The sequence below is a fragment of the Phyllostomus discolor genome, chromosome 10 (genome assembly GCF_004126475.2).
Source record: "Phyllostomus discolor isolate MPI-MPIP mPhyDis1 chromosome 10, mPhyDis1.pri.v3, whole genome shotgun sequence".
NCBI lineage: Eukaryota > Metazoa > Chordata > Mammalia > Chiroptera > Phyllostomidae > Phyllostomus > Phyllostomus discolor.
The window spans coordinates 80857396-80884494 of NC_040912.2; the positions used below are offsets into that span (position 1 = coordinate 80857396).

The window sequence follows — 27099 nt, forward strand, 5'->3', positions numbered from 1 at the left end:
CTCATAAGAAAATGACAACATAAACCTGGAAGAAAATATTTATGAGGGCAAGTAAGAATCAGTTGTTGGGTGCTCATCCTTCTAGAAGGTTTCCCTGTGTCGGTGTGGATGTGTGTATGTGTACATAAAGAATGTTTATAATTGAAAAGTGATTTACTGAATTACTCTTCTCTACTTACACCAAACCATCTTACCTGCCACTACCAAATTAGTCTTTGTACAACACCTTATTTTCATTACATAATTTTTCCACTCAGAGGTCCCTGCTACTTGCCTCTGTTGTCCAACAGAGCAAAGAGAAGTTGCTCCATCTGACATTCTGACTGAAGGATGGGAATAGTGTCTTCTATTCTGTCCTTTCCGCCCTTTTTTCCAATAATGCTTAACATTATTAAACATCAAAACAAAATTAGTAATAATTTCTTATTGAATTAAAATGGAATATTTGCTGCCATATATCCCTCCATTTTTTTCTCTGTAAAGGACAAGTACATATTCATTTATGTGTTACATTACAGTAGACTATGGTATTGGGGTGGCCAAAAAAATCTGTTAACATTTTTTCTCTGAAAGACACATTTTTCATTTTTTACCGATAACTTTACTGATTTGGATATTTGAGTATGTCGGCTATCTCCTGCTATTGCTTCTAGTAGATAGAGGCCCGGGTGCTGCTAAACATCCTCCAATGAATAAGACAGCCCCACGGCAAAGAACTGTTCAGCCACAATGTCAACAGGACCAAGACACTTCACAAACCGCTTCTGACACGCTCGCTCAGTCACAGCGTACACACTGCCCGCATCTTTGCATTTCAGTTGCGTTTTTTACCTTTCTTGAAATAATAAAGAATAATATGCTGAAAATGTTGCCTATCTTTTTCCATCTTCAATATTAAAATTAACTGGCTGCACAAAAATTCACTGATTTTGATTTTTTTGAATGCACACTGATGTGACAGCTGTCACAATACAATCTAAGAAAATTGTTTCAAGTGAAGTTAAAAGACAACTAAGCACTACTATAGCCATCTTATGGGAAAAAAATTATAAATGAACTTTTCGGCCAATACAGTACATTGTCCCAGAAAAGATATGAAGTGCCTACGTAAGATCTATGTGACCCTGGCAGACCATTTATTTCTGCACGAATCATTTCCACACTTAGGGCTGTGAAACTAGTTTTACAAAGGGTATTTCTCCTCAGTTCTTTACATTGACCGAGCTAGTGGTCTGATTTGTTTCAATGGTAGACTTCAAGCATAAGCCGCGCATGCTTTCTTTATTGTAGCATGTATTAAGCCTATGAACACTCGGTGTAAGTGCTAGAAATTTAGATGATTGCTGGCCGTTTCTCTTAGCTTTTAAAAATGGAGAGTCTCTTGTTCTCTTTGTGCTCGATGCCCAGAGTGAAAACGCCCGCCTGGCCCTCTGCGAGCACCCGCAGTGGACCCCCGTGGTGGTGACCCTGGGGCTCCTGCAGTGCAGCATTCCCCCGGTGCTGAAGGCCGAGCTGCTGCGGACCCTGGCTGCCTTTGGCAAATCGCCCGAAATCGCTGCTCTCCTCTGGCAGTCGTTGGAATACACTCAGGTAGTGTTACAGGCGCCTTTATTTACCTTACTACAGTTTGGAAAGTGAGTCTTGATAATATACAAGAAAGAGCACCCGATTTAAAACTTATATACTGTGAGCTTCCCAATTACAAGTTACCCTTTTGGTCCTGAGCATTAGAAACTAGTAGGTTTGGGTTTGCCTCTGGGAGCAGTGACAGTGTCACTGGGTTAGCGGAGACGGGTTCTTCCCGGAAGACTTAGTTTTTCAGTGGAAGACATCGGTGAAGGGACAGAACTCCTCAGCTCGGTCTTCGAGGCCAGGGTGATCTGTGTAAGCCTTCGGGAGCCGCCTGCACTCATTGAGTGTGGGGAGTGCCCATTTTTCTTTTCCGCTGCTTCCTTCTGTGCACATCCTGTCCTGTGCCGGAAGAGTGTCTGCCACCTTTTCTTTCTTTAGAGGTGAGGCCTATTGGACTTTTCCTTCCAAGGCACAGTTTTTCTATATGTGGTAAGAGGAAAAGGAAAATAAGAATATACTATGTAGAGGTATTTATAGGGAAATGGTTGGGGGACCGTTTGTCTTAGCAATAATACAACGTAAGGGAGCCCGTGATTCTAACACATTATTCCTAGAAGCAACTGTTTTGAAGCAGCAAAATATTCTAATTACATCCTAGCATATGTGTCCTGAGGGTGTCAATGATACTTCATGCAAACAAGAACTGAGGGAGCTGTTATGTGCTGAGAGGCCCGGTCACTTTGGTTTAGTACTGATGCTTCATTTTTTCACTCATGAGTGTCTCGGGATGTACCAGCGTCCTAAGTGCTTGGTGCCTCTTTAGACCTGAGATGCAGTGTGATTGGGTTTAGACAGTTCTGTCCTCAGAGTAAGACTGTTTTTTTTTTTTTAAGCAATCCCATCTAATAGTATATTCTCAGCTTGCAAAGACAGTTAGGTTACACAACAGTAAATTGACTGTATGGTCCTAGCAAGGTCGGAACAGAACATCTTAACTCAGAACTTCCGCCCACATAAGAAACCTGTTCTTAACAAATGTACTTCTTGGTTCCTGGTACCAACAGTGGGGCTGGTTATAAAACACACCAGTGTTTAGAACACTGGTGAGATTTCAACCCATAAATCCTTTTAAGATTCAGCCCTAGAACATATGAGAGGAAATCTGCTGAAAACACATCTTGTGTGCACTTAGCAATGACCGGTTTTCTGAAGCCAGGGTAATTGGCAGTCCCACCAGCCCTGACACGGTTGCTAATGAGAGTCCTCCGAGACCCCTCAGTCGTCCGTTCGGATTGCCGTTGTAAGATTTGTGGGTGTGGTGGGGAAGACTGTGACTGTTACATCGCAAAGTCAGTACTTTTCGTTGATGAGTGAGGAGTGCTCCTAACATCTCATTTTTATTTTTTTAAGATACTGCAGACCGTAAGGGTTCCAAGCCAGAGGCATGCTATCGGTATAGAGGTAAAGTTTTCCTTTTAGTTTGACTGCTGTATTGATATACTCACAAGATGGAAGGACCAAGAATTATTCTTACTCTATTAAGTTCCTGTAATTTTCAAATTTAATGTATTTTCATTTGAAGGGCTTGCTGGTCAGTGCTGAAACTTTTTATGAAAGGAACCAAAGTACTCTGGGTTTCAGAGCTGGGGAAGGATGTCCCGTGGCAGCCGTCCAGGCTGGAGGTTTAGTCTGAGCTCCGTTTAAGGACCTTACTTGGGTCAGGCTGAAGTGGGACTCTGTTTCTTTCCTTCTCTCCCTGTACCCCCTCTCTCTTTTTTAAAGAAACATTTGGGATTTCTATTTTTAATTCAGAGTTGGGAACAGTATGTGTAAATTTGAAATTCCTCTCATTGATCTAGATTCATGTAATACTTTGTATCGCTGCTTGGCCTTTTGGCTAAGATCTAGTATATAATATTTTGTGATTTTTTTTCTCTAAATGAATTATGGTAATAACCTGTTACATGTCTTTTGGTTTGATACTGTAGAAATATTAATGAGTTAATATCTGCAAAGTGCTTTGAACCTTATAGCTGATATTTTTATATGATCAAATTTTCTTTATTTTCCTTTGGAAGGTTGAGCTAAATGAAATAGAATCCCGGTGTGAAGAATACCCATTGACACGGGCCTTCTGCCAGCTTATTAGTACCCTGGTGGAGAGCTCATTTCCTTCTAATTTGGGTGCTGGACTGCGGCCCCCTGGCTTTGACCCTTATTTGCAGTTCCTTAGAGATTCTGTGTTCCTCCGATTCCGCACAAGAGCTTACCGGAGACCAGCTGAAAAGGTTATGTTCAGAGAAAAACTTTCTTCTTATTCATTTATTGTTGCTTTTTCTATTAAAGGTATAAGATGCTGCAAATTCATTTTAGCTTTTACAAATTAGTACACTTCACAGTCTTAATACTGAAATGTCTATGGTCTGATTATTTTATGTGCATTAAAAAATAGTTTTGGGCATTAAAACCAAAGCACTGACTTTTAGTGATCAGTAATTTAATTGATATGAATTCATAGTCATTCAGATCCTTAATGAACAAACTTTGCCCCAAATGGAATCAAGAATATTACACCTTTTTCAGTTGGAAACACACTGTCCTTTGTTAGGATAATTTAGGTTAGGGACGTAAATAAGTTTAAATTTGTACCAATTTCTGTCTATTAGTGGTACTTCTGGGTAGTGGGGTCTGTCTGGCTTAGTGGAAAAGCGTATCGTGATCCATTTCGGTATGTCTGCCGTGGATAAAAGCTGAGGGAGCACTGACATTGATGCACGTTTGTTCTGCTTGCAACACACTCACAATTGCACTTATCATACTTACATAATTCCAGTATCACTGTGAGGCAGGTACTATTAATATTCCCATTTTACAGATGGAGGTTAAGCAAGGGGAAGGAACTTGCCTAAAGTCTAGGACCAGGATTTGAACCTAGGACTCTGATTTCAGACTCAGGCATAACCACTGTGTAAGAGACCCTTCCAGGTTCTGACGTAACTCACTTTAGTTGATAATGCTGTTTATTGCCACACAGAGTACCCTAGGGTGTATCTTGTAGGGACATTTCTGCCTTATATTTATAGTTTGCTGTTTTTGAACCTTTTAGGTTTATTTGTTGTATTAATGATTATAAGAGTAAGTTTATGCTCATTTGGAACAATTTGGAAAAATATAGAAAAATAAAAATACAAGGAATTATGTCATTCATAATCTTGTTGCCGAAGGAAAGATGACTACTTCTAGTCTTTATCCTGTGCATATGTACTTAAATTGGGATAATTAGTTACATTAGTTTGTATCATTTTTGGCCACTAAACATAATGAGGATTGTTTGGAAACAGTCTTTTTAATGACTGCATAATCATTACTTGTATCTAGCATAGTTTAGTTATTCATTGCCTTATCATTGAATATATTTATTTCTAAATTAGTCCCAAGTAGCTGACATTCATTTTCGTGTCAGTTGCTTTATAATTTTTGCTTCTCGTGTAGTGAAAGTGAACACTGAGAGGGGCACGCATTTCGTTTAGGCCCTGGAATTACCCTGGGTAACGTGTTTCCTTGTTGGGTGAAACAGTAACAGCAGCCATACCTCACTCATGGGAGTTATTGCATGAGAGATAAACTGTCCTGACATTTTTTGCATGTGTTTGGGATATCTGATTTTCCTTTTCTTAAAAGGGTCCTTAGTGACCTACGTGTCAGAGCGCCAGCCAGCCACGCTCTCCCCGGCGTTCCCGCTTCTCGCCCAGCCTGTCCCCGTTTCTGTGCTGCTGCTTTCCCTGCCGTTCGTTTCAGTTCCCGCCCAACCCGTTTACCCCAGGAATCTGCCCTCCGTTCTGTGACTGTTGCTCTTGAGTGTCTTCCTCAGACGTAACTTAGAGCCGGGAACACTGCTCTGGATTGAGATGAGTAGCCAGTGTGCAGTGTCAGAGGCAGCGTGTGTATCTGTCAGTCCTGAAACCTATTATTACATGGTGATAAGCCTTTTTATTTAAATAACTGATCTTGAAATTTTGAAAAAGGGAAAAGTGAATAATTTAAACATAATAGTTAAAAAAAATTGGCCCTGGCTGGTGTGGCTCAGTGGTTGAACACTGACCTGCAAACTGAAAGGGTCACCGGTTTGATCCCTGGTCAGGGCACGTGCCTGGGTTGCTGGCCAGATCCCTCGTTGGGGGCGTGAGGGAGGCAACCAATCAATGTTTCTCACACATGGATGTCTCTCTCCCTCCCTTCCTTCCTCCCTTCCTAAAAATAAATAAAATCTTTAAAAACAAAAAAATCACGCTATAGTCCCAGTTCCCAAACTCAGCCTTAATAAAATTATGTACAGTGAAAATAGTGATTTTAAAATAATAACTTTAAAAAATCTGTGTACAGTTACCAGACTCGGCCTTTTAAAAATTCTATGCCATGAATTTTTTTAAAGATTTTATTTATTTATTTATTTTTAGAGAATGAAGGGAGGGAGATAGAGAGAGAGAAACATCAATGTGTGGTTGCTGGGGGCTGTGGCCTGAAACCCAGGCATGTACCCTGGCTGGGAATCGAACCTGTGACACTTTGGTTCGCAGCCTGTGCTCAATCCACTGAGCTACGCCAGCCAGGGCTATGCCATGAATTTTTAAAATGAAGTTTTAATTTTACTGTCTGTACTGTTGTAGATACTTGTTTTTCTTTTGGCATAAATATTTTTTCTTTTTGTTACATAGTTTTTAAAAACATTTTTAAGAAAGAGATGATAATGGGTTCTTTTGGGGCAAGCTTACCAGTGGTTATATCTTTTTAATGTCTTTGGCTCAAGGCACAGGGTAGAACACTGGTCTGGAGTTCAAGTTCACGGCCTGACCTCCCACAGGTTTGCTGCCAAGCTCTGTGGTCCTGGGGAAACCATTCATGCCTTGAGCATCACTGACTCACCCGGGAACTAAGGGTGGGTGGAGGAGGCGATTTCTCCGATCCTGTTCAGCTGAGATTCTTAGAGGAAATTGGAACTATTTAACACTTTGGAAAATTGTCCAAATCTGATGCTTAATTATAAATGGACTATGACTAGACACTTAAGTGCTTGAGATTTGCTAATGAAGCCCAGATATCTGCTGCAGAAACACTGCTTTAAGAGTAGGGCTTTTCCAAGGTTCTACCTTGAAGAATTTGCCAGTTCATTGTCATTTAGCAACATAAAGCAAAATGAATTGGTATTTGTGTGTTGCTGTGTTGCCTAGAATAAATTAATAAAGCAGATGGACTTCACTCGTTTCTGGAGAAAAGCGGGGTGGGGGGAGGAAGAGCCTCGCCCGGCTCTCCCCTTGGACTGTGTTACTGTTACTGAAATACTCGTGTCTTTCTGTAGTGGGAAGTGGCTGAAGTTGTTTTGGAGGTGTTTTATAAATTGCTCAGAGATTACGAGCCTCAACTTGAAGATTTTGTAGACCAGTTTGTGGAGCTACAAGGTAATTAATTCGGTCACTTTCAAACAAGGTGTCAGCTACTTACGGAACTTTATAATTTATAAATTATATATTATATGTAATATACTTTCTGTTTATAAATTAAACTAGAATTCAATCTTTTTGTTCTTAGCGAGACAAAATAAAGTAAAATTTACTTACGGGAAGACAAAGAAGGTTGCCTTACAGATTCTTTAGTATCTGTAAGGACTGTGTCATAGGAGACTGGTCGCTGTATGCAGATCAGCCTTTTGGGGGATTACCACCATATAGTCTGTGTATTGTCTCTAAATTAAAACTTTGCCTGTATCTGTCTAGGTGCCATTTAATTTATAAGTCTCATACATTTCTTGTGAGTCAAAGGTATAAGAAAAATACTAATTCACTGTCTTTTGGACTATGTTATGCTCTATGTAGGAGAAGAAATCATGGCCTATAAGCCACCAGGCTTTAGCCTGATGTACCACCTTCTGAACGAGTCACCGATGCTGGAGCTTGCTCTGAGTCTGCTGGAAGAAGGCGTGAAGCAGCTTGACACCTATGCCCCTTTCCCTGGTGCGTGCCCGAGTGTCTTTGTGTCTTGGGAACAGCTTTGATAGTTTGTCTTTTATCTGTGGGTGTGAAATAATCAGATTATCTCTGAAGTTCCTTTTCACTTGTAAGATTCTCTCTCTGCATCTATAGTAGGGTTTTCAGGGAATCGTACAATGAAAAGTATGTATTAGTGCATTTAATCTGTGTGGAAGCCCTGTGGTAGATATTACCATATCCTGTTAACAAGTAAGGAAATTAATGCACAAAGAGGTTTCACATCTTTCCCCAGGAAGTGTCAGAGCTGTGATTCGAACCTCAGCAGTTTGGCTTCAGAGCCCACGAATTTTAAATTTGAATGATGGGATTATAAATGATCCTTGTTGATATTTTTAGCTTTTTTATTTTCTAAATTTTCCACAATAATCGTGTATTACTCCAACAGTTTTCCAGCCTTGGCACCGTTGATATTTTGGACTGAATAATTTTTGTTGTGCAGGCTGTCCTGTGCATTGCAGTCCTTTACTCACTAGACACTGTAGCACTTGGCCAGTTGTGACAGCCAAGTGGGTTTCTAGACATTGCCAGTGTCTTCTGGGGCCAGAATACTCTCCCCCGCCCCCACCCCCTCTGAGAAACACTGCTCTAAATAATTAGGGAAAATTACAGGAAAAATGACTGGAAGCCGTTGCATAAAAGTCATCTGAGTCACAAAAATGACCATGACTTACAAGGGTGAGCAGTTTCGTGGGGCTGCGGTGAACGCTTTGAGAACTTGAGGGCTTTTTCAGTCTAGAACTTGTCTTTTATCTTGTTTTCCTAAGACTCGACTGCGTTTTTAAGATTCACGTGATTTCAATTTTTGGTTTGTAGGGAAGAAACACCTGGAGAAAGCAGTGCAGCACTGCCTGGCACTTCTCAATCTTACCCTGCAGAAGGAAAACCTCTTCATGGATCTCCTGAGGGAGAGTCAGCTGGCTCTGATAGTCTCTCCTCTAGAACAGCTTTTGCAGGGAATCAATCCCAGAACCAAGAAGGCCGATAACGTGGTGAATATCGCCAGGTAAGTCACAGGTGCAGGTGGAGAGGACGGCACGAGTCAGCTGGGTGATCCAGCTTGGATTTCCAAGACTGGTCAGATCCCTAATGCACCGCCTTTTTTTTTTTGGCCTCATTTTCTTGCTTTCTCTGGCTCCTGTGATTTTAATTCCTTTACAGTTTCTTCCTCTTCTTCCTAATTATTTTACATCCTAAGCATTTCCAGGTATAAAATGGTACAATCTTAGTGTCTTGCGGCTCCAGTAGGGAAACTGGAGGTGTGCAGGACAGGACCCGGAGCAGACTGTTCACTGGATGCGTTCTAGCCTCCGGTGGCCGCTGGCAGGGTCTGGCGTCGCAGGGCCTGTAGACGCCTCCCCTGACCTCTGCCGTCAGCTTTCCGTGGCTTTCTCCCTGGGCGGCAGTGCCCAAACTTCCCCTTTCTCTGAGGACACCAGTCATTGGAGCAGGGCCCTCCCTAGTGACTTCACCTTAACTCGGTTGACTGCCTCGCCACAGACCTTGTTTCCAAGGTCCCTGTGGGTTCACACATCGACACAGGAATTTCAGGGGTACACGATTCAACCCACAAGAGGCTGCCCATAGTTAGAAGAGGAAAGCGTTGTCTGATTTACCCAAAGTGCAGTGTGGGTAGGAGAAGCCCCGCTTCTCAATGTTCTTTATCGAGAACAGTGAGAAGTCAAGTTTCATCACGGTATTCCTCAATGTTTTCTACCTGTTTTAAAGGTACCTGTATCACGGCAATACTAATCCAGAATTGGCTTTTGAAAGTGCCAAGATCCTCTGCTGTATCTCTTGCAACACCAATATTCAGATAAAATTGGTTGGAGATTTCACACATGACCAGGTAACTGATTTTGTGGTTGCTAATTTTTTGTGCATTCTGAGTCCGTATGGAAGCCACAATGTCTATGGAAGAATCTTATTTTTGGAAAAATTCTTCAAGAGTAAATATGTATGTTGGGTGAAAACCTAGTCATGTAAGGGGTTGTGATTTATATTTGAAGAAAATAACAAATAGTACAGTGATACAACATATACTGTAGTAGTGATGATACTATTTGTACTATTATATGTTACTGTAATGTCCAGTGAGACAGTTGCTACTCCAAGCGCGTTGAAGTGAGTATAACTTCCGTTGGTTTTCTGCATCTGTTGTCTCCTCCTCTGCTCTCCGTGAGCCTCTGCCGTGCTGAATGTATCTCACTGTTGTGAGTTGTCTACTTCTGTGGCTTTCCAGTAACTCACGTTTGTGGCACTTCATTTGGTATGACACTATAGAGAGTTTTTAGCTATTTCTGTGTTAATCTAATTTATCATCTGTCTTTGCTGAGTAGCTGCAATTGGGAGCTTGCTATTTTTTCTCTTCATGTACATTTCTGCCATTGTATCTCTACATCGGATCACTGTGTTGGCTGGTATTCTGAAATGGGGGCATTTTGGGTGGGACAGGTCTTTTTTGTGTTACAGCTGTCCATCATACTGCTGGACTCCTAGCATCCCTGGTCCTCTGCCACTGTGTGTCAGTAGTAACTTACAGCTGTGACAACTCAGAATGCCCTCGCTCATTCTAAGTGCCTTCTGGAGCGGCAGTGCCCTCCAGGCTGAGAACCACTATTTGTAGTAAAATACAGATAGCTAATCGGGTTTTTGGGTGAAGTTCACGAACACTGAGTGATGATCAAGGGATGGTGAAGACGAAGCTTTTCAGTTCACTGGCATTCATTTGAGTGTGAATTATTACCGATTTTAACACCCTGCTAAGTTTCATAAGGAGACTGAGCAGCATCTCATCTCTCAGCCCGGAAATATAAAACTAGTGATAAGTAGTACATTTCTAAGGGTGAGAATTTTAGATAGAAGATGAGAATTTTATATTTTAGTTAAGATTCCATAGCACTTAGTATATAACGAAGAGTCATAAAACAGCAATTTAATGATACTTTAAAAAACAAACAAACTTAGTTTCATTCTTTGGGAAAGACAAATAGGGAAGCAAGTTTTGAAAGAAATAAACAAAAATTTTATTTCTTTATTTTTGTAGAGAGCTAACATGGCAATTTAAGGAACTGAGTGTTCTATTAGAAATGTAACTGAAACCTAAATGCTTTACTTGGTGTAGATTTATTTGCCTTTCTTTGTAGGCAAATGTTTATATGTCATATTTACTATAGTTTCTCTAATATTTAGAGACTTTTTATCATTTATTTTTTATCTTTATATGACTTTAGAGTATAAGTCAGAAGCTGATGGCTGGATTTGTGGAGTGTTTGGATAGTGAAGATACAGAAGAATTTATACGTCTAGAAGAGGGTAAGTCTTAGGTTAACATGTATATTTTTGACTTTACATAAATACTTAATATTCAGGAAACTGTTACCTGTCTAGTGGTGACTGGTGTACGAGAACTTAGAGAATTTGCTAGCCTGAATGTGTAAGGCTTTGGGAAACCTCTTAGTAAATCTGAACTCAGTGTGATAGCTGACCAGGTAAACTGAAATCAACGGAAAGATAGAGGTTTGGAGTAAAAGTTTTATATTTTTAAATTTGACTTATGCTGTTATTGTTTTTAATTTTGTTTGTGGTTTTCACATTAAGGCTCAGAACTTGAAAAGAAGCTAGCTGGAATCCGTCATGAAACAAGAATCCACATCCTGAATCTTCTCATCACCTCTCTGGAGCGCAACCCACCCAGCCTCGCTCTCTACCTGCTGGGCTTCGAACTGAAGAAGCCCGTCAGCACCACAAATCTGCAAGACCCAGGTATCACCGTGAGACACGTACACATTTCTTTCTTTCCATACATCTGTAGCTGAATAGTCACTTATTGGATGCTGGGCTCCTGGGGTAATTCACTGAAAGAAGTAAATAACGTAGTGCGATGGTCAGTCTTTGGGACTGACAGTCTGGATGGACGAATGAGCCTGAAACAATTAGTATTTATCAACTTTTTCTATCAATATTTGTAAAGCTGATTACAGCAGAGCAGATGCTGAAAGAATTTAACTTCTATAAAGGTATTTTCAGATTTTCAATGCAGGCACTTCAAAAGAAAGTTGAACTTCCCTTTGGTCTCACGTAGGAGTGTTAGGTTGCCCTCGGACATGCCTTCACGCCATCCTGAACATCCTGGAGAAGGGGACCGAAGGGAGGACAGGCCCAGTGGCCGTGAGAGAGTCTCCTCAACTCGCTGAGCTGTGTTACCAGGTATGCAGCAGGCCGCACGCAGCAGCATTCAATAGAAGAAACTTAACTCGAGGCTTGGATACCGCACAGAAGTGAGAGTATAACAGTAGGACCCGTCTTTCATTGATGGGTAAAAGTCATAACACACAAACTCCAAGATCCTAGAGATCTGTAGATCCTCTACGTTGATCACTTGAAAAATGAGGGAAATTGGCTTTTCGAGATGGATTTTGACCAGGTGGTGTAGAAACTGTCCAAGGATGCTGTGTTTCAAGTTGCTTCTTTGTGGGGAAGAGGGCGGTGGGTTTGGGTCAGCAGACTCCTGCCCCTTCTCTGCCCCCTGCTGGCTGAGGCACCTTGGGCATGCCGTGAAGCTTCTCTGTGCTCTGCGCTCTGTGAAACGGGTGTTGTTGGACTTAGTAAGATGTAAGAATGTGAGCGAAAGAACCATGTTCTTTCTTTTTAAGAACCATGTAAATTGTGCAGCGCTATAGCGATATGTAAGGTGGTAGGAAGTCAAATTAGTGTAAAGTTTAAACTATAATGAGAACTTTTGTTTTACTTGTTTTTCACTTGTGTTTTATACTTGTGTTTATTTTTTATTTTATCCATTTTACAAATATTTTAAGAACTAGGCTTTGTAAGATGCAACTAGTTTCTCAGTTTACATGGCACCCTGATTCACATTTTCATGGTAAGAAATACATCATTAATTTCTACCGACAGGTATTTTTGTTATTTTGCTGCTTTTCTTTTTGTCAGAAAGCAGAAAAATAACAAAAATACCTCTAAGTAGAAGTTAATGATGTCGGAATGCAGGTCCCAGTTTGCCAGACCCTCTGATTTTTTCTTCTGTCCTCTGGCTGTCCAAACAGCCTTTACTGTAAGTACTTGAGCTAGGTGTTACTTTGCTTGAATCAAAGTGAACTCTTCCTTAATGGGGGAAGAAACTCGATGTATATTTATTTTGCACACTGTTGTAGAATTTGACACACATGGGGAAGCTTAATCATCTAAGCTAAGGGGCTTAGGCAGGTGAAGTAAGAGACCGAAGGCAGATTTAAGATGTAAAGGTGGGAAGAGGGAGGGAGAGGAGAATTTGACAGACTGGAGAGTACTTGGCCTGCTCTCAGCCCCTGCTAATTTTTATGATGTTGGAATGCAGGCCCTGGTTTGCCAGACCCTCTGATTTTAAAACACTGTACTGGCCAAAACATGTCTGTACCAACCAGCAGCCTGTGATTTCGCTACTAAAAACGTGGTCCAACACCGGCATCACCAGCATCACCAGCTGGGGGCTTGTTAATGCAGAAGCTCAGGCTCCACTCCAGAGCTGCTGAGTCAGAGTCTGCATGTTAACAAGCACCACTCCATTGTTAACGAAAGATGCTTTCTTTGCCTGTAGGTTTATGCTTCAGAGGAAAATTCAAACCTCTAAAAAGAGCTTGTTTGTTTAAATAAATCTGACTGTAGCAAAGTGAAATAACTCAGGCCTTATTGATAACCTTCATCATCCAACAGTACAAGAAGTGAGAAGTCGAGACTGAGCCTGACATCTTTTCTCTCTTTCTCTCTCTCTTTTACTTTGTAATATTTGTATTAACAGTGAACCCATATCAGTATTTCTGAACTGTAAACAATAGGGAACTGAAGTGTCAAGGAAGGCAATTAGGGACCATATATAATATAATAGACAACATCCCTTAAATTTTTTTATTGCCTTTATACCATCAAGGTGTCATGTTTAAGCAAAGCTGAATTCCTTATTAAGCAAACATTTTTGTATGTGCTCCCTTCTGTATCTTTTTGTGCCTTTGTCTTGTGTTCGAATTCAGCAGTTCTGCCTGGATAGCTCTCTTCTGGAGCTGTCTACTGGGCTTTCTTAAGATCAGCCAGCGCTTGCTGCGTTCGTTCAGCCCCTGCCGCCCTTGCTCCGTGGTACAGTGCTTCGGTCTTCAGTGGGTCTGTTTCAAGAGCCTCCAGATAACTGTTAATCAGTAACAGTTTGACAGTTTGACATCAGTTTACAAGCACCGATATTTAGCGTGCAGCCTAAAGATACAGGTTGTGGCTCAGAGCCATCTGCTTTCTCAGTAACATCCTTCGAACCTTCCACACACCTTAAAACTTCTGTGTGTTTTTTAATGGCCATCTCCCAGTTCTGGGATTGAAGAGTATTTCCAATGTTATTTTTTTAAGTCTTTTGTTATTAGTAACATTTTATCTACATCTTTTAAATCCATATCTCCATCCTGGGGGAAATCTGGATGACCGTCTTCAGAACCATCTTTTGGGAATATTCCTCAATTGTCCCCGTCAGTTCTCCACCTTCTGCGATGATGCACAATTTGGCAGGCTTTCCACTTTTCACTTATACATTTTCCAGAACCCTCGCCACACCCATTCCTTTAATTACTTGGCCAAATGCCACGTTTCCAGTCCGAATGAGGAGTCGGAACTGCTGTGATAAAGAACGGAGAGCCGTGGGTCCCGCAGCCTGAGCCTGCCGTGCTCAATAAACCCTCCTGGTTGTGCTTGTAACAGGAATTCTCACCTTCAAACTTTTCACCCTAAATACTTCTCTACCTGCCCCATTCTGATTCGAGAGGTTTCTACCCAGAATCTTAAATTTCTTAATAATTCTATGGAACAGGCATCCTTTGAATGGAGAGATTTTCCAGTGGTTAGGCCAATGCCTTTTTCTCCTGTGCACAATGCACAAAAATTTTCTGCAGTTTTGGGGACAGTATCTACCAATAGTTCTAAGACAATTTGACCACCTTGCTTGCCTCCCATGTGCACTTCAAAGAAGACTGGGGGTTGCCGGGGTTGGAGGGCTCAGCCCGGGGGGATGCGGGTGATAGTTCGATTTGCAGATGTCTTTGGAAGCAGGTTTGGAGAGCTCCCGGCTACTGGCAGCTGAAGCCTGAGAGCGGCTCTCGGTGCAGAGCAGGTGGCTGTGCTGCTGTTTAAGGACGGAGACTGAATTTCCTCCCTTGTCTGGAGGGTAGGGGGGATGCTGGGCGCGTGCGTGCAGAATGTCTGCGGTGCCGCGGGAATGCACGCACGTTTTGTGTCCTCCCCCCGTGACAGTTCGTGCCACGTCTTCGGGGATCTGTGCTTGGTTCTTCTTCACTCGGCATCTGGTACAAATGACTGATTTTTGTTTTGTTTTGGGAAGTTCATATTAACCAGTTTTTGTTTGTCTACAGAGCATTAAATCAGTGTCAAGGTTGTTTGAGAGATAAGAATACAGCTGCAGAAGGGCTGTTGAAGTTTCACTTTGTGATACCTTACATGTTACCTTGTGCATACATATTGCTTGTTTGGTTAATCTCAGTGGACACACAGTTGTGTGGGGGGTTTCCCGCTCAGTGTATAAACTCTCTATGCAACTTCAATGTAAATTATATTTTGGTCATTTCTAGTTTTTTTTCCTCTGCTTTTGCAGTTGGTTGTTAATTTATTTTATATATTTACAGTGAATGCTGAATTGAACAAATATTGAACCATTGCTCCTAGGGAAGACATAGGGTCAGAGTCCTGCCAGCCTCTGCTCTCAACATTTTCATCAGTTAATGAATACATCACTTCGTTTTATGTGTGTTTCTGTTTATAGACACTATTTTATATGTTACTTAATATTTTTATTATTAATTAACCTTTGCATATATAATTAATTAACTACCATTGAACTCACAGCCAGTGGCACTGCAGCTCATGTGTGAAGGAAGCTTGCCCAACACCCATGTTTTCTCCGTAAGCCACATCCCAGCCTTCCCACCCTCGGGAACACCACCCAGCATCCCAGCACTAGGCTTAGGGACCATGTCAGCCAGTAACATCACTAAGAACAAGCACAAAACGGAGCACTGACGCACAGGGAGAAGAGCAGTTGTTTGTGGTGTGAGAACTGAAGCGGGACGGCAGAGCCTTGCCTTGTTCAGTCTCAGCAGAGCACATCGAACTGGGCCACTCCAGTTTTTTACCGCTTGGTACATGAATGACCAAGGCACCCTTGGTGCCTTTCCGTGAATGACTGCAAAACCATGCAAGTTTTGATTTTGGAGTTACAAGTACATTTCAGCACGTAGCTGAATTTGCAAGTACCAACTCTGCCAATAGTGAGGATAGGCTGTGTGGGTCAAAGGATGCGAATAGCTTTATGAGTTGAGATTTTGATTCGGAAGTCATTATAACAATTACAGTGGGTGTTAAATGGTGCTTGGTACATGAAAAGAGTTTAATAAACATTTATAAAATGAATTACTCATGAACGAAAATTTTCTCTACCATTTTGCCAAAATACTGGGATTTGTTTTTCACATTTAAACATTTTGCTGATTTGCATTGGAGGCCTGTCTTACTGCCTTTATATTTTAAAAGTTACTGCAAAGGGTGAGCAGTTTTCTTTTTTTAAATATATTTTATTGATTATGCTATTACAGTTGTCCCATTTTCCCCCCTTCACTCCCCTTCACCCTGCACACCCTCTCCCACCCACATTCCCCACCTTTAGTTCATGTCCATGTGTCATACTTATAAGTTCGTTGGCTTCTACATTTCCCATACTGTTCTTGCCCTCTCCCTGTCTATTTTCTACCTACCATCTATGCTACTTATTCTCTGTACTTTTTCCCATTTTCTCCTCCTCCCACTCCCCTGTTGCTAACCCTCCATGTGACCTCCATTTCTGTGGTTCTGTTCTTGTTCTAGTAGTATGCGTAGTTTGCTTTTGTTTTTGTTTTAGGTGTGGTTGTTAATAATTGTGAGTTTGCTGTCATTTTACTGTACATGTTTTTTATCTTTTTCTTAGATAAATCCCTTTAACATTTCATAAAATAAGGGCTTAGTGATGATGAACTCCTTTAACTTAACCTTATCTGAGAAGCACTTTATCTGCCCTTCTAGTCTAAATGAAAGCTTTGCTGGATAGAGCAATCTTGGATGGAGGTCCTTGCCTTTCATGACTTCAAATACTTCTTTCCAGCCCCTTCTTGCCTAAAAGGTCTCTTTTGAGAAATCAGCTGACAGTCTTATGGGAACTCCTTTGTAGGTTACTGTCTCCTTATCTCTTGCTGCTTCTAGGATTCTCTCCTTCATTTTTAACTTGGCTAATGTAATGATGATGTGCCTTGGTGTGTTTCTTCTTGGGTCCAACTTCTTTGGGGCTCTCTGAGCTTCCTGGACTTCCTGGAAGCCTATTTCCTTTGACAGAATGGGGAAGTTCTCCTTTATTATTTGTTCAAATAAGTTTTCCACTTGTTGCTCTTCCTCTTCTCCTTCTGGTACCCCTATAATTCGGATGTTGGAATATTTAAAGATGTTCTGGAGGTTCTTGAGCCTCTCCTCGTTTTTTTGAATTCTTGTTTCTTCATTTCTGTTTAGTTGTTTCTTTCTTCCTTCTGGTCCACTCCATTGATTCGAGTCCCAGATTTCTTCCCATCACTATTGGTTCCCTGTGCATTTTCTTTTATTTCACTCAGCATAGCCTTCATTTTTTCATCTAATATGCGACCAAATTCAACCAATTCTGTGAACATCATGATCACTAGTGCTTTGAACTGTGCATCTGATAGGTTGGCTATCTCTTGGTCGCTTAATTGTATTTGCTGTGGAGCTTTGATCTGTTCTTCCGTTTGGGCCATTTTTTTTTGTCTTGTTGAGTCTGTTAGGTATGAAGGGTGGAGCCTCAGGTGTTCACTAGGGCGGGGCAACCCGGTCACTGGGTTGTGGCGCTGTTTGTGGGGGCAGGGTCCGAGAGGGAACAATGCCACTTGCTCCTCTCTCTGCCAGATTTCAGTCACTTCTCCCACTTCCCCCAAGCAAACTGGGCCTTTCTGGTGCTGATTCCCCTGTGGGTGGGCCTTTGTACGTTCCAGGACCCTGTGGGTCTCTCCAACGCACTCTCCTGTGAGTCTGGGTGTCTCCCTGTGCCTCAATCCCCACAGGTATTTTCAATCAGTGCCCGGAGGCTCTATTTCCCAGTTCTGGGACCCTGGATTGTGGCTAGTGCCTTGCTTCACAATTGCTGCCTCGGTGGGTCAGCCGGTTGCCTCCCTGCGCCTGGGGTCTACCAGCCACCACCTGCATGCCCAGGATTCACCTGCTGTGGTCTTGCACACCCGGGATGTCTTATGCGCCCAGTCCCACCACTCTTTGTGCCGTGACCCCTCTCTGCCTGGCTGCCTGACTCCGCCCCTCCTACTGGTCCGGATGAACGTGTCTATTTTAACTCCTTGGTTGTTGGACTTCCATACAGTTCAATTTTCTGTCAGTTCTGGTTGTTATTCTGTTTCTAAATTGTTGTCCCTATTTTGGTTGTGTGAGGAGGCACAGTGTGTCTACCTGCGTCTCCATCTTGGCCAGAAGTCTTTGGGTGAACATTTTTCTTTGATTACTGGCTATTTTTATTTTTTCTCCTGTAAAATGTGTTTTGTCATTTCATCTATTTTTATCTCTTGATGATATTCATATATCTAGTGGAAATCTCGATATTTATTATAGCTGTTCACATCTTCTTATATTTGATATAAAAGCATTTATTTCTACTTCTATTATTTTTGTTAACTTTTTATTTAGAGTTTATATTTGTAACTTAGTTGAATCTGTAGATTTTTGTAATTCTTCAGTTCCTTCAATTCTAGTAAATCTATCTCCCTGAGGTTGGGATTAAAGAAACTATGGTAGCCCTGGCTGGCGTAGCTCAGTGGATTGAGCGCAGCCTGGGAACCAAAGTGTCCCAGGTTCGATTCCCAGCCAGGGTACATGCCTGGGTTGCAGGCCATAACTCCCAGCAACCACACATTGATGTTTCTCTCTGTCTCTCTCTATCTCCCTCTCTTCCCTCTCTAAAAATAAATAAATGAAATCTTTAAAAAAAAAAAAGAAAGAAACTATGGTTTGCAGAAGTTACTTCTAAGTAATTTGATACTAATAGTAGTTAAAATATTAAAACTTGTTAATTAACTGTATGTGTAGATGTTAATAAATATATTTAGGGTGATTTCACAGTTAGTCCTAGAGTAATGTCTTCATCATTCTTACTTGTATTTTAACATATCTTCTTGACTTAAGGTGCTAAGGACTGTTTATAACGCCCAGCTTCTAGGTTTTATGCTTGTGTTGTTGATGCTTCTGCTTAGTAGCTTTAGCTATCTTAAGATGTATAAGAACAACATTGACTTGGGGGCTTTCTTGTTTGAACTTGAAGGTGATCTATCAGTTATGCGCCTGCTCCGACACGTCCGGCCCTACTCTGCGGTACTTGAGAACCAGCCAGGACTTCTTATTTTCTCAGTTGCAACATTTACCTTTTTCTAACAAAGGTAGGACATTATTTTTCCTTAAAAAAAATTAGTAAAGTCCATGTTGAGTGGGTTTACTCACGTAACATTTGTGGGTTGTGGTTGTGGTTGTGGAATTCTGTTCTCTTTTTGTCACTAGCTTGCCACTTTGGGTTGCTTTTGTGCTTTGTGCTAGAGAAGACCGATGTTTTAGCTGCCAGCACAAGATGATTTTGAAAGTCTGTCAGAGATGAAATCTGATCGCCTTCCTAGCAAAATTTTTAAATTGTGTTGAAGGATAAGAAAATTCTGGAAATTCAGATTTTTTTTAGTAAAATAATTTTTATAAAAATCTCTGTTTTATGTTACTTTTTTGTATATATATTAAAACTATATTAGGTCTCGAAGTGAAAAATAGAAAACTAATTATGGGGGAAACTACTTATAACTTAGTTTATTGACCTGACCAACACAATGATCCCAGGCTACCCATGCTTTATAGGGTTCTACATTACATAATTTTCATTTTGATCAGCTTTTAACAGTTTTTTTGAATTCATGTTATATCCAGACAGTGGGGATCTGTTGAGTTTTTTAAAATCTACTTCACATCATCTTTATGTTTTAGGAAATCCAGGCTCAATGATTTCACAACAATTTTTTTTTTAAATCACAAATAGGCCTTTTTATTTGTCACCATTAAATGTCTGAATTTAAACAGACTCATGGTCTGGGGGCTCGTCTCCATCAGCTCGTTCGACTTCAGCGCCTGTCCCACCCCCAGGAGCTTTTCCACAACTGCTGCCCCCACCGGGAAGCTCCGTGAGTTTTCCCAGTTCCGACTTGGGCTTCGTCAGCATTTTGACTTTTCTAACGAAGACCTCATGGGGCAGACAAATATATTGGCGAGCCTTTTCTGTGCCTTTCCCAGTGCGATCTGGGATCAGTTTATTAATCACTTCTTTGAAATCATTTGTCGGCACCTCCCGGGTCATGATTCCATCATCTCCTTCTGGATTTGGCGGGCCTGCTGATGCTGAGCACAAGAGGTCTTCTGAATCCAATTGTTGTGTGTTTTAGTAAAACCAGCACAGAACAAATGAAGCAAATACCCATCGGTAGTCTTGACTTCAACATGAGTGTCAGGCATGGTCTGCCATTTTTTGACCGTGGAGCACTTTTTGTCACGGATAAGATCCACGCCATGGAAATTCAGGCAATTTTTGCCCTGAACATCCTCAGTAATTAGTTTGAATTTTCTAAGTGCAACTTCATCACTCTGCAGATCAGCTAGGCTCACTTCAAATACACGGCCCTTCGGACCATCCGATGCGCCTTTGGTTCCTGGAGATCTCGTGACTAGTGTTTTTCCATTATTCCTGATGTTGAATGTAGCTGGTGCTTTCACATCGGACCAGTCTTTCTTAGAAAACGGATCGGCCACTTTCTTTGCTCCCTTTTTGCCACCTTTCATCAGGTGCTTTTTCTTGCCCACCGTCATGGTGTTGCTCCGAGAGCCAAAAGGTCACAACAAGTTTTTATAACTAGTGATTATCAGTAGAGCAATGGTGTCAGAAACCCTTGGGAGTTATCCATTGGCAAAAAATTTTCACTTCATTTTCATAAGTGTATCATAGTTTTAGTCCTAAGATTTGTTTATATAAGAAGTTTTTTGCCCTGGTTGGTGTAGCTCAGTGGATTGAGCATGGGCCTCTGAACCAAGGGGTTGCCGGTTCGATTCCCAGGCAGGGCACGTGCCTGGGTTGTGGGCCAGATCCCCAGTTCAGGAGGGCACACAAGAGGCAACCATGCATTAATGTTTCTCTCCCTCTTTCTCCTTTCTTGCCCCTCTCTCTAAAAATAAATTTTTAAAAATCTCTAAAAATTTTTTTAAAAAGTTTTTAAAAACCCTTTTTTATGCCTAACTGGAAAAACAGGCTTGCCTATTATGGTACATTTTAAAAAAATTGATCCAGCTTTGCCCACTATTATTATTATTATTGTTGTTGTTATTATTATTATAAGTAGTAGCAGTAGTAGCAGCAGTAGTAGTATTTGGTGTATTTTGTTTATACTGTCACAAGGTAGGACTTCAAAGTTGGGCATATTATAATAATATTGGGTTCAAAAACTTATGTGATTCCCAACCGTAATTATATGGGTTTTGTTGTTGTTGTTGTTTTCACACGCGCAGAGAGGGACGGGGCTCAGTCCTGCTTGGCAGCTGCTTTTCTCATGGCCACCAGGACGGGCTCAGCTCCCCTCTCTTCCTCTTGGTGTGGATGTGTGTCCACCTTCCCCCCAACCATCACCACTTTTCTTGATGAACTCGAGAGCCCGCCTGTCCTTGGAGACCCCAAGCTGCTCCCCGGCACTCTGCTCATGAGGGGCTCAACCGCACGCCTCTCAGCCGTGTCCCACACGAACTTGTGTGCGTGGTGAGGTGCCTTGGCAGCTGCGCCCCGGCTTGCTCCCGCTCTTGGTCACCTGCGGCCCTTGTGGAGGCCAGGGCCGTGGGCGAGCGTAGTGCCCCGGCTGCCCCTCGCCAGGGGCTGCTGGGGGGGACGTCCCGCCCCTGGTGAGATGTTCCACCAGATGTCCTGGGCTGTCTTGAGGGATGTCAGAAAGTTACACAATTTAAGTTAATTGTAAGTTTTTAAAGTGTGTTTGTCTTATGAAATAAAAGTGAAGCTATGATTGTTTTTAATTTTTAAATATTTTTATATATTTGAGAATTTGTTTAAGTATTACCTTCTGTATTAATGTCAGAATGTGAGGGACTCAGAATTCTGTGGATCTGTGTGACACTATGCTGGTAATGGAAACTTGATCTCGTTCTTCATTTGCTTTTGCTCATTTTTTATAGAATACACTACCTTATTTTTTCCTCCGTTGGCATGTTTTTTTCTTTTTTCATTTTACAGAGTAATATAAATTTTCATGTTGCCAAGTTTCATAAATTATTGACTAAGTTTTGTGAGAAAATATGTGATGAGTTTTGGAATTTAGGCCTATTCTGATCTCGTGTTATTTTTCTGGGAAACTAAACTTACGGATTTGACTTCCAGAATACGAAATATCTATTTTGAACCAAATGTCGTGGCTGATGAAGACTGCCTCGATAGAGCTAAGGGTGACTTCTCTGAATCGCCAGCGGTCGCACACCCAGAGGCTCCTGCACCTCCTGCTGGACGACATGCCCGTGAAGCCATACTCGGGTGAGCAGGCGGCTGCGGCCATCGCGGCCCCGCGCTGCCGCCTGGTCTGGGTGGGTGCAGGCACAGGTCTGGCTCCCGTGCTGAGCTTGTGAGTGTGGGCCAAACAAGTTCTTTCTGCCTTTAGGATTTTTCCTTAAAGCACAAAATTGTAGACTTATCCCATAATTGTCATTTAATTTTGTTTGAAGCATCCACATTTTGCTCTAGTCAGTTACACAGATTTGAGCTTAACCCACAACCTTCAGGCCAGCTAATATATACACAGATTTCAGAAGAGTTTGTCTCAAAGAGCCAGCGTGACCTAAGATATTTCAGTGTGTATTATATATGCAAATTAAGCACAAGCTTTTCTAATCATCTCTGGGACATGATTGGGTCCTGCCTCTTTTGGAGTTCTGATTATCCTCTTTACAATTGTCAAGTGGTTCCCACAGGGACAGAAAGAATTAGAGGAATGCGGTTGGTAAGTCCTCATCAGCTTTGCATTTTAATTACCTGTTCGCAGAGGGCTCTTTGACCTAGAAACAGTGACCTAGAAAGAGAACACTTTATGTTTGTTAGTTTCAAATAAATTTTACAAGTATGTTGTTCTTTTTCTGATCTGTGATTACGGATGCTCCAACAGATGGCGAAGGAGGAGTAGAAGATGAAAATCGGTCTGTCTCTGGGTTCCTTCACTTTGACACCGCTACCAAAGGTAAAGCCCTCGGAACGCACAATTAGTAGAGTTTCAGGAGATAACTCTCATGCCCGCATCTTCAAATTCTTAACTGGTATAGAAAGGCCACGTAAAAGATTATTTGTCATCCAAAAAAAAAGTTGTAACTAGGATGATAAATAGGAAAAAAATATTTTTGCAAATAGATATATTAGATAGAAAATTTATTTTATTTTCTAGACTAATGCGCTCTTTGAACATAGTACTCACTGTCTTTGATTGGCACACAGTGGCTTGCTCTTCTCAATGTCCCGAGTAAAATTGAACTACTTTTTATTATTTCCAGTACGTCGGAAAATTTTAAGTATTCTCGACTCGATTGACTTCAGTCAGGAGATCCCCGAGCCTTTGCAGTTGGATTTCTTTGATCGGGTCCAGATTGAACAAGTTATAGCGAACTGTGAACATAAGAACCTGCGGGGACAGACGGTCTGCAACGTCAAGGTGAGGATGGGGTTCCAGTGTGTGCGGTACCCAGTAGTTCATCCTGCTTCATCAGACAGAAATATAACATACTGATTATATTCTCAGGGGGAGGGATGGGGGGTGGGCTGGGATGGGAGTAAAAGACCGAAAACTACTTGAACAATTAAAATAAAATAAAACTAAAAAATTACATATATAATATACTGATTATATTCTGATAGAGGTACTGGTTGATAGAGGTTGTGATTATTTCCCGGTAGAGGCACTGGTTTACTGGACTGTGGTTTCCAGTTTTCCAACAGCTGGGAAATCAGACTGAGTAGACCGCCCTAACTTTGCCTGTTTAAAAGGTTCCTCATCCCCTTTCTCTCAGTCGTCGTGCCTCCCAGCTGCGACTGGGGAGTGGTTTTAACCGTTTGCCTTTCTGCCCGGTAAGTGGTAATGGCCTCGCTAGCAGGGAGAAGATAACCAGGGCATTTGCGCTGACTTACCTGCCACAGAGGCTCCTGGGCACCCCCCTCGCACTGAGGGGCACCTGATGTTTTTGACTAGGAACAGGACAGTGCCACAGTTAGATTTTATATAAAGGTACCTGAAACTTTTCCTTCTAGGGCAGTTTATATGAATTGCTAGGGGTATTGTTCTCTCTGTGTCTGAAATGGTCTTATTTTTCTCTCTTTACCCACTTACGTAGCTTCTTCACAGGGTCCTTGTAGCTGAAGTGAATGCCCTTCAGGGCATGGCGGCCATCGGACAGAGGCCTCTGCTGATGGAGGTGAGCCTGCTGAGTGTGTGTGTGTGTGTGTGTGTGTGTTCTAACCCTTTACTGCTTGAACTCCCTGATGTGCCAGTTAGACGACAGAGTGAACAGTAAATTGACTTGTAGTTCATTAATTAGTAAATGACTTAAAAATTAAACTTTAATGGAATCTTTCATTTTTGATTTTATGATTTTTGTAAGCTGAACTGAAGTGAATGTCTGGATATCATAGTAACACTTTTTCTGCTTGATTGGTTAAGGAAGTGCTTCCTGTCCATATTGCATATTAGACTTCACTTCCTGCCTGTCAGTGAGGGAAGAGGGTCATTTGTCACATGAGTGGGGAATTATGAGTAAGAGGTCAGGTGGGCAGAACCACGTATGTGGAGACAGAGCTGGTTGGGCCCAGACAAGAGGGAAAGGTACGAAAGACACATCAGGGGAAAATGCCACAGAACCTGGGTTTTAGGCAACTGTAGTGCTCAAGGATTTAGCACACGTAGATAGTTGCGAGGAGAAAGAAGACTGGGTTAAAAAGCTGGTTGCCATTCGTGTACCACCTTTGCACTGTGCCTTGCACACACACAGAGCCATATATATTATTTTTCATTTTTCATAGCACTGGCTACCAGTATAACATGGAAAGTTGTCTGCTGGCTGGCATATGTGTGGAAGGTTTCCCAAATGTCAGCATTTTCAGATTAACTGGCAGTGAAAAAATAGGGAGCTGTTTTGCCATGTGTTAATTTGCCCTGTGCTAATTAACCTCGCGATTGCACTTCTCGGGCTCCAGGAGATCAGCACCATCCTCCAGTACGTGGTGGCGAGGAACAAGTTGTTGCAGTGTCTCCACGCAAAGCGGCACGTGCTGGAGTCGTGGAGGCAGCTGGTGGAGATTATCCTGACAGCTTGTCCCCAGGACCTCATTCAGGCGGAGGACCGGCAGCTGATTATTCGTGATATTTTACAAGATGTGCATGATAAGGTGACGCGCTTCCTCAGCTACTTCACGCTGCTGCACAGATGCTTGTGTGCACACAGTGTGCCACTCTCCGTTTTACTTCCCACTTAGACTAGGAATACATAGAGTCGTGCAACACCAGTGTGAAGCCTTTCCTTGAGAAAGGTATTGATTCTCTACAATGCCCGCTGTCAGCTAGAGGGTGTATCAGAATTATCTAGGGAGTTTTAAAAAAAATTCTCATGGACAGATCTCACCAGACCTACGGAATGGGACAGTCTAGTGGTGAGGCCATTTATGTGATTGGCCCCTGAAAACCTAGGGGGTTCTGCAAGGAATCCCTTCTGGTCGAGAGCACGCGTTACTCAGCATCGTATGTACTCGTACTAGCTTGTTTTCTTTGAACAGTGCAGCGCTGTCTTCGTTCTTATGGTATTTGAACAGCTGAGCATACATACAGCGTATCGGTGAGTGTAGCCAAAAGCAGGGTCCTCACTCTGACTTGTCTTTGCTCTAAGATACTGGACGACGAGGCAGCACAGGAGTTGATGCCCGTGGTGGCAGGTGCTGTGTTCACCCTGACCGCCCACCTGAGCCAGGCCGTCCGCACGGAGCAGAAGCAGCCGTTAGCCTCGGGGCTCGGAGAGGCCCACTACGCTTTTATGCTCGAGGGCTCCATCGCCTCCCCTGCGCCCGCGGAGAACCCGGTGGTGGGTTTCGCTTCTATTGGAGATTCTTCGCTTCACATCATATTGAAGAAACTCTTAGACTTCATTTTGAAGACAGGTCCTTTCATCTGAATTTTCTATAAATTACAGCTTTTGTATTTGTTTTAACTTTGGTTTGGAAAAAAGTGTTCTCTGTGTCTCCCTAGGTGGCGGGTTCCAGCGAGTGAGGACACACCTGTACGGCTCTCTACTCTATTACCTGCAGATCGCCCAGAGACCAGATGAACCCGACACCTTGGAAGCAGGTAGAGTTAGATAGATCCCTAAACTTTTCTGGTTTTAGTGATGGGTTAAACTTTTAAAAATCACTTTTTTATCTGCTGTCTAAGCCAAGCTGAAATAAATGAGCCTTGATGGAATCATGAAAGGGACTTACTCTAAAGTAGAGGAAGAATGTTTAGTTTTCTAAAATTATAAAGGTAACACGTGAGAACTGTGAAAACCCCTCAAATAGGATCTTAGCCTATATTTCTGTAACTCTCCCTCTGGCCCTAACCCTAACCTTTAAAATGGCTGTGTTCTTCCAGAGCTCGGAGGTAATGTTATTACATTACAGTTGGCTTTGTTCATAGGCATTTGAATTATTTCTAACTTTACTATAAAAAATATTGCATCAAATATTCTTTTACATGCCTATGTATTTTTCAAGAAGAATACTTCACTGTGGAATTTCCCTGATAAGAGTGTGCACAGTTTTCTTTCAATGGATTGTGTTGAATGGCCCTCTACCATCCACACACTCATCCATAGCATGCATATGTCTTTTTATACACGGTTGTGAGGTTTTCTTGGACACATTCTGAGAAGTGGAATTACTTCTTCAGAAGATACTTATATTTAAAATAGTGATAAACACTGCTTTCTAAAACGTAGTTCGTGTTTTTAATTAATAGTAGTGAGCCAGATTCTTTGGTCTCCAGATGTGAAACATGTTTTTGACAGCAGACTAGTCAGGGTATAATGCTCTGTGCCAGAGTTACATAATGGACTCCCGTGCCCTCCTGGGAACCCTATGAGTATTTGTTATTTTGTACATAGATTCTTAAAAACCACTCTGAGTCTAAGACCCAGATTATCTAATGTTATTCTTTACTGGCTATATAGTTTTACATAATATCGTTCTTAGAAGATAACAATAGCCAAATGATGTATTTAGAGAAGTGTCCTACCCACTTAATGCACAAAAATATTTTTAAGGTTA

The 27099-nt window shown here is 41.8% G+C and overlaps 2 protein-coding genes and 1 pseudogene across 2 annotated transcripts in view; 1 reads left to right on the forward strand and 2 right to left on the reverse strand.

Annotated features, from left to right (window-relative positions):
- The window catches only part of NUP205 (nucleoporin 205), a 71439-nt gene that overhangs the window by 24534 nt on the left and 19806 nt on the right, over positions 1-27099 (forward strand). The window contains exons 13-30 of the mRNA XM_028525484.2: positions 1408-1590; positions 2983-3033; positions 3651-3860; positions 6929-7028; positions 7443-7580; positions 8430-8619; positions 9342-9462; positions 10847-10928; positions 11214-11378; positions 11698-11822; positions 19015-19129; positions 22156-22305; positions 22931-23002; positions 23310-23467; positions 24144-24224; positions 25003-25194; positions 25689-25956; positions 26045-26143. Coding sequence (XP_028381285.2) covers positions 1408-1590; positions 2983-3033; positions 3651-3860; positions 6929-7028; positions 7443-7580; positions 8430-8619; positions 9342-9462; positions 10847-10928; positions 11214-11378; positions 11698-11822; positions 19015-19129; positions 22156-22305; positions 22931-23002; positions 23310-23467; positions 24144-24224; positions 25003-25194; positions 25689-25956; positions 26045-26143 — 2500 coding nt within the window. The remainder of the gene's footprint in view (positions 1-1407; positions 1591-2982; positions 3034-3650; positions 3861-6928; positions 7029-7442; positions 7581-8429; positions 8620-9341; positions 9463-10846; positions 10929-11213; positions 11379-11697; positions 11823-19014; positions 19130-22155; positions 22306-22930; positions 23003-23309; positions 23468-24143; positions 24225-25002; positions 25195-25688; positions 25957-26044; positions 26144-27099) is intronic.
- LOC114507920 lies at positions 13524-15551 on the reverse strand (annotated as a pseudogene).
- LOC114507593 (40S ribosomal protein S3a-like) lies at positions 19757-20768 on the reverse strand. The gene is given in 2 exon segments (XM_036010937.1): positions 19757-20084; positions 20087-20768. Coding segments are annotated over 2 exon segments (786 nt in total). The 5' UTR covers positions 20589-20768; the 3' UTR covers positions 19757-19800.